Raw genomic sequence first — 5,928 nt, 5'->3', positions numbered from 1 at the left:
AAATTGTCTGCCTGTGGCCACTCTGCTCAGGTCACTAGGTGGCACATGTGAGCCTTTACTCAGGGACCATCACTTTTGCACAACAGTCTAGTTCATTCTGTGTTTTCATTCTCCCTGAAAACAGGGCTTCCAATGATCTCCTTTAGTATCAAAGGGAAAGCAATGCTGAATGCCATTCCTTAGGCCTGGCAGCTAGGTACTCTGAAGTTCCCTAGTCTACGGTTTTCACCTAGGGAGAGGTGTTTGTCTACTAGTCCTTCGGGGCTGTGGATGGGAATATGCTGAAGATGCCCTGATCATATTCACCTGTGAAGTGACTAATTATTCATCATTTGACATAAATATGTTCTTTTGCAACAATACCTAATAGATCTGCTCATTTTCTACTCTGAACCCTAGGGGCTTTTTTCCATCCTCAGGAGAAAATTTCCCTGGCACAATTTTGTGGAAAGTTCTAGAATTCTCTAAAATGTGTCTTAATTTCGGACACAGAATTGAAGTGGATGGTCAGCATATGTTTTTCCTTCCATGTCTGTTTTTTTTTATATCCCTTTGTAGGGATGACCATTGGTCTTGACACTTGTGCCTGTCTATGAGGATTCTGACACAGGAGATGGACCAACTACAGTGGTTCACGAGTTCAAGCCCCACGTCTGGCTCTGTGCTGACAGCTCAGAGCCTGGAGCCTGCTTCGGATTCTGTGTCTCCCTTTCTGTCTGCCCCTCCCCCACTCTTTCTGTCTGTTTGTCTCTCTTAAAAATAAATAAAAATATTAAAAAGGCTTTTTCATGGGGCGCCTGGGTGGCGCAGTCTGTTAAGCGTCCGACTTCAGCCAGGTCACGATCTCGCGGTCCGTGAGTTCGAGCCCCGCGTCGGGCTCCGGGCTGATGGCTCGGAGCCTGGAGCCTGCTTCCGATTCTGTGTCTCCCTCTCTCTCTGCCCTTCCCCCGTTCATGCTCTGTCTCTCTCTGTCCCAAAAATAAATAAAAAACGTTGAAAAAAAAATTAAAAAAAAAAAAAGGCTTTTTCAGTTTATTTTGAGAGAGACAGTCTGAGTGGGGGAGGGGCAGGGAAAGAGGGAGAGAGAGAATCCAAAGCAGGCTCTGCACTGTCAGCACAGAGCCCCATGTGGGGCTTGAACCCACGAAGCCCTGAGATCCTGACTTGAGCTGAAACCAAGAGTCGGTTGCTTCACTGACTGAGCCGCCCGTGCACCCCTGATGAACCTTTTTTAAAAAGTAATCTGCACACCCAGTATGGGGCTGGAACTCACAACCTAGAAATCAAGAGTTGGATGCTCTACCAATTGAACCATCCAGGCAACCCCTGTTGAGTTATTTACCCTGAAAGCATCATTAGAGAAATTTTTCTAAATCATTGGCTCATAAGAATTATAGACAATATATGGATGCACCCAGGACTGAGCCAGTTAAGTCTTCCCGTTTGGAAGAGTCTACCATCAATATCCTAAAAATATCTCATCTTAATCCAGGAAATGGGAGTGTCGTAGAGTTGATGCTGGTGCATATCTTCTGAATACATTCAGGAGGCTCTGCCCAAAGCTGCCTGACCCAAACTTTAGTGGGGCTCAATCAGAAAGAAAAAGGAGGAGTGCCTGGCTGGCTCAGTTGGTAGAGGATGTGACTCTTGAGGTTGTGAGTTCAAGCCCCACGTTGGGTTGTAGAGATTACTTAAAAATGAAATCTTAGAGAAAAAAAGAAGGAGGATTGAACTTGCATGGATGGGTTTTTTATAGTGTAACCATGACACATAATCAACTAATTAATTTCTAAAAGTGCTTTATTTTAGAGATGATTGACATGTAAAAAAGCTATACATACTAACATATACAACTCAATGAATTTGGGGTAAGTATACACTCATGAAACCATCACCACCATCAAGACCATAAACATACCCATCATTTCCCCAAAGTCTCCTTCCTTCCTCCCTCCCTTCTTTCCTTCATTCCTTCCTTCCTTGCTCTTCCTTCCTTCCTTCCTTCCTTCCTTCCTTCCTTCCTTGTTCTTTCTTTCTTTCTTTCTTTCTTTCTTTCTTTCTTTCTTTCTTTCTTTCTTTCTTTCTTTCTTTCTTTCTGTAGCTATCCTATCATGTGTAAGGTGATTTCACGTTGTAGTTTTGGTTTGCATTCCTCTAATGATGAGTGATTTTGAGAACCTTTTCTTATACTTGTTGGCCATTTGTATGTCTTTGGGGCAGAAATGTATTTTTAGGTCTTTTGATCACTTTTAAATGGGATTGCTGTTTTTTGCTATTAGTTTGGTTAGCAACTCCTTAACAAATGTATGATTTGCAAATATTTGTCCAATTTTGTGGGTTGTTAGTTCATTTTGTTCTTTCTTTCCTTTTGCTGTTCATGCTGTTTAGTATGATGTGTCCTAGTTGTTTATTTTTACTTATGTTGCTTGTGCTTTTGGTGCCCACAAACCCATTGCCAAGGCCATGCCAAGGGGCTTTATCCTTATGTTTTATCCTAGAAGTTTTACAATTTTAGGTCCTCTAAGTCTTTATAGTCCATTCGAGTTTATTTTTTTAATGAAAAAAAAATTTTAGTGTTTATTTTTGAGAGAGAGAGAGAGAGAGAGAGTGAGCAAGGTGTAGAAAGAGAGAGGGAGACACAGAATCTGAAGCAAGCTTCAGGCTCCAAGCTGTCAGCATAGAGCCCGACACAGGGCTCGAACTCATGAATGGTAAAGATCATGACCTGAGCCGAAGTTGGACGCTTAACCTACTGAGCCACCCAGGTGCCCTGTCCAGTTGATTTTTTAAAAATATGTATCTCTTTATTTTACTTTTTTTAAATTGGAGTATAGTTGACACACAATGCTAGGTTAGTTTCAGGCATACAACATAATGATTCAACAAGTTGATAAGTCATGTCATGTTCACCACAAGTGTAGCCACCAGTTATCCTGATACCTTGCTATCAAAATAACATTGACTCTATTCCTTATTCTGTGCCTTTATTCCCATGACTTATTCATTCCATAACTGGATGCTTGTATCTCCCACTCCCTTCTCTCATAAATAGAGGAAAAAAGATAAGGAAGATGTGAGATACACTTACAATGGAATATTAGGCAGCCATAAAAAATATGAGATTGTGCCATTTGAGACAACATGGGTGACCTAGAGGGTATTATGCTAAGTGAAATAAGTCAGACCCAGAAAGACAAATACCATATGATTACATTCATAATTTTTTTTGGTAGGGTTAAGATATGCATCCAATTTCATTCCTGTGCATTTGGATATCCAGTATTCTTAACACCATTTCTTGAAGAGACTACCCTTTCCCTATTGAATATTCTTGGAACCCTTGTCAAAGATTAGCTGACTATATATGTGTGAGTTTATTTATGGGCTCTCTGTACTGTTCCATTGGCCTCTCTGTCTGTTTTTATGCCAGTATTCTACTGTTTTGATTACTATAGATTTGAAATATAGCTTGATATAAGGAAGTGTAATGGCTTCAGCTTTGCTTTTCTTGCTCAAGATTGCTTTGATGATTTGGGGTCTTTTGTGGTTCAATATATATTTTAGGATTTTTTTTCCCATTTATGTTTATGTATTGTATAGTGAATGGTATATATCCAGCCTCAGATTAAAAAAAAAAAAAAGGCAGTCATCCTGGATTCCTATCTCTGGAGTCTTGGCATTGAAGGATTTGTACTGCCCTGGATCACAGTGACAGCAAAATTACTTGGCTAATGAGGAGCTTTGGAAATTGCATCTCCAGGGATACAGAGACTGCAATCACCCTGGGACCACCTGCTTCAACAGTTCTTCAGAAAAGAAGTAGCACATCTGAGCCTTATCTCATAGATGATCCTTGTTTCTCTGGAGCCCGAGGGTCACTCAGTCCCTCTGCCCTTCCTGAGTATACCTTCCATATGGCACATTCAGAGGAGATGTCATATCATTCCAGTACAATACCCACCAGGTAATCTAATGACCCTTCATCCATGTTTGGAAATGAGGGCAGGTGTTTTACTATAGTTTCATCTGGAGGAAGCTGTGGAGAACACATGCATCAAAGCCACCCATGGTTTTCCTGCCTGTCTGTCATCTTCCTTGTGCTTTGCACCAATACTCAAGGACCGCCGATTTACTAATATCATATGAATGTTTACTACGGCCAGGAACATTTTCGTACTGAGTAGAAGTATGCTTTTTTCTCTAACAGGATGGCTGTTATAAAAGTATCTGCAATTGGTGGTGGTGGGAGGCAGGAAGTTTGGTAAAGGTCACTTTATCTTCCCACTCCTGGTTCTTGACAAAATTATGTTATCTCAGTTGCCTGCCTCTGAGGTCTCTGGGGATCCAGACAGTCTTTAACTGTGACCCCAGTCTGTTTCTCTTTATAAAATTACCAAATGTTTCAAATAATCAAAATGGTACAGATAATGCAATATTTGAAACTAGCTACCTCTTGATCCTTGTGGGAATTAACAATGGATGACACTCTGGTGTATCAGCTTCAGGTTTTGTTAAAGGAATCGAATAACATGCATACAGATGGCACCTTCTTCTTAATCCTCTCTGTTAGTCTCTGTCCCCTCCTAAGACAGTGTCTGTCACTGGTGATGCTCCTCCTATGGTCTAGAAACGCATGTGATTGTGTTGTCACTCCACCTTCTCCATCAGATTCATTGACAACGTGGGACCCAGCAACAAAACAGCAGTTCCCGAATTCCTTCTTATGCAAGTGACAGAGGATCCAGAACTGAAGCCCTTTCTCTTTATTCTGTTTCTGTCCATATACCTGGTCACCATCCTGGGAAACCTGCTCATCGTCCTGGCCGTCAGCTCGGACTCCCACCTCCACACCCCCATGTACTTCTTCCTCTCCAACCTGTCCTTTACTGACATCTGTTTAAGCACAACCACGATCCCAAAGATGCTGGTGAATATCCAGGCACAGAATCAGAGCATCACTTATGCAGGCTGCCTCACCCAGATCTACTTTGTCCTGGCTTTTGGTGGTTTGGAAAGTTTTCTTCTTGCGGCAATGGCCTATGATCGCTATGTGGCCATTTGTCACCCACTGAGGTACACAGTCATCATGAACTCCCGCTTCTGTGGCCTGCTGATTCTAGTCTCCTTGTGCATTAGCACTGTGGATGCCCTGATGCACAGTCTGATGGTGTTGCAGCTGACCTTCTGCACAGACGTCAAAATCCCTCTCTTCTTCTGTGAAGTTGTTCAGGTCATCAAGCTCGCCTGTTCTGACACCCTCATCAATAACATCCTGATATATTTTGCAACTAGCCTATTCGGTGGTATCCCTGTGTGTGGAATCATTTTCTCTTACACTCAGATAGTGTCCTCTGTTTTGAGGATGCCATCCGTGGGCAGAAAGTATAAAGCGTTTTCTACGTGTGGGTCTCACTTGTCAGTTGTGTCTTTGTTCTATGGGACAGGTTTGGGGGTGTACATTAGTTCTGCTTTTACTAACTCTTCCATAAACACTGCAGTGCTTTCAGTGATGTATACTGTTGTCCCTCAAATGATGAACCCTTTCATCTACAGCCTGAGGAACAGGGATATGAAGGGAGCCTTGAGAAAACTCATAAGTAGGACACCTTCTCCTCTGTGACCATGTCATTGGCATTGGACTGGGATTTCTGGAATGAGTCAAGGAGACCAAAATATAGGGTGAGACAGAATGTCTGAATTTTGCATCATCAACTTCTTCTAGAAATACAAGGTATCATAATGGCCATGTGCATTAGGAGAATGAATTTGCACTTTATCCAGCTCTGTTGTGTTTGGCAAGTGATTTCAAATCTCTAATCTCAGCTTCTGAGTTAGATTCCCCAAAAGAAGAACCTGAGTCAGGGGTTCTTGTGGTAGTGATTTTGTGAGGTTTGTTTTCAGAAGAGAAGTGGAATAAGGTGGATAAGG

The 5,928-nt window shown here is 42.0% G+C and overlaps 1 protein-coding gene across 1 annotated transcript; it reads left to right on the top strand.

Moving 5' to 3' along the window:
* Nucleotides 1-4,651: 4,651 nt before the first annotated feature.
* On the top strand, nucleotides 4,652-5,620 carry LOC122206953 (olfactory receptor 7G1-like; the record flags this gene model as incomplete). Its single annotated transcript, XM_042916613.1, has 1 exon — nucleotides 4,652-5,620. A coding segment is annotated over one exon (969 nt), but the record flags the coding sequence as incomplete, so codon positions are not given.
* Nucleotides 5,621-5,928: the final 308 nt, after the last annotated feature.

This window comes from Panthera leo, chromosome A2 (assembly GCF_018350215.1).
Source record: "Panthera leo isolate Ple1 chromosome A2, P.leo_Ple1_pat1.1, whole genome shotgun sequence".
Lineage (NCBI taxonomy): Eukaryota > Metazoa > Chordata > Mammalia > Carnivora > Felidae > Panthera > Panthera leo.
Note: the sequence above shows the minus strand (reverse complement) of the source record. Positions and strands in the feature narration are given on the sequence as shown.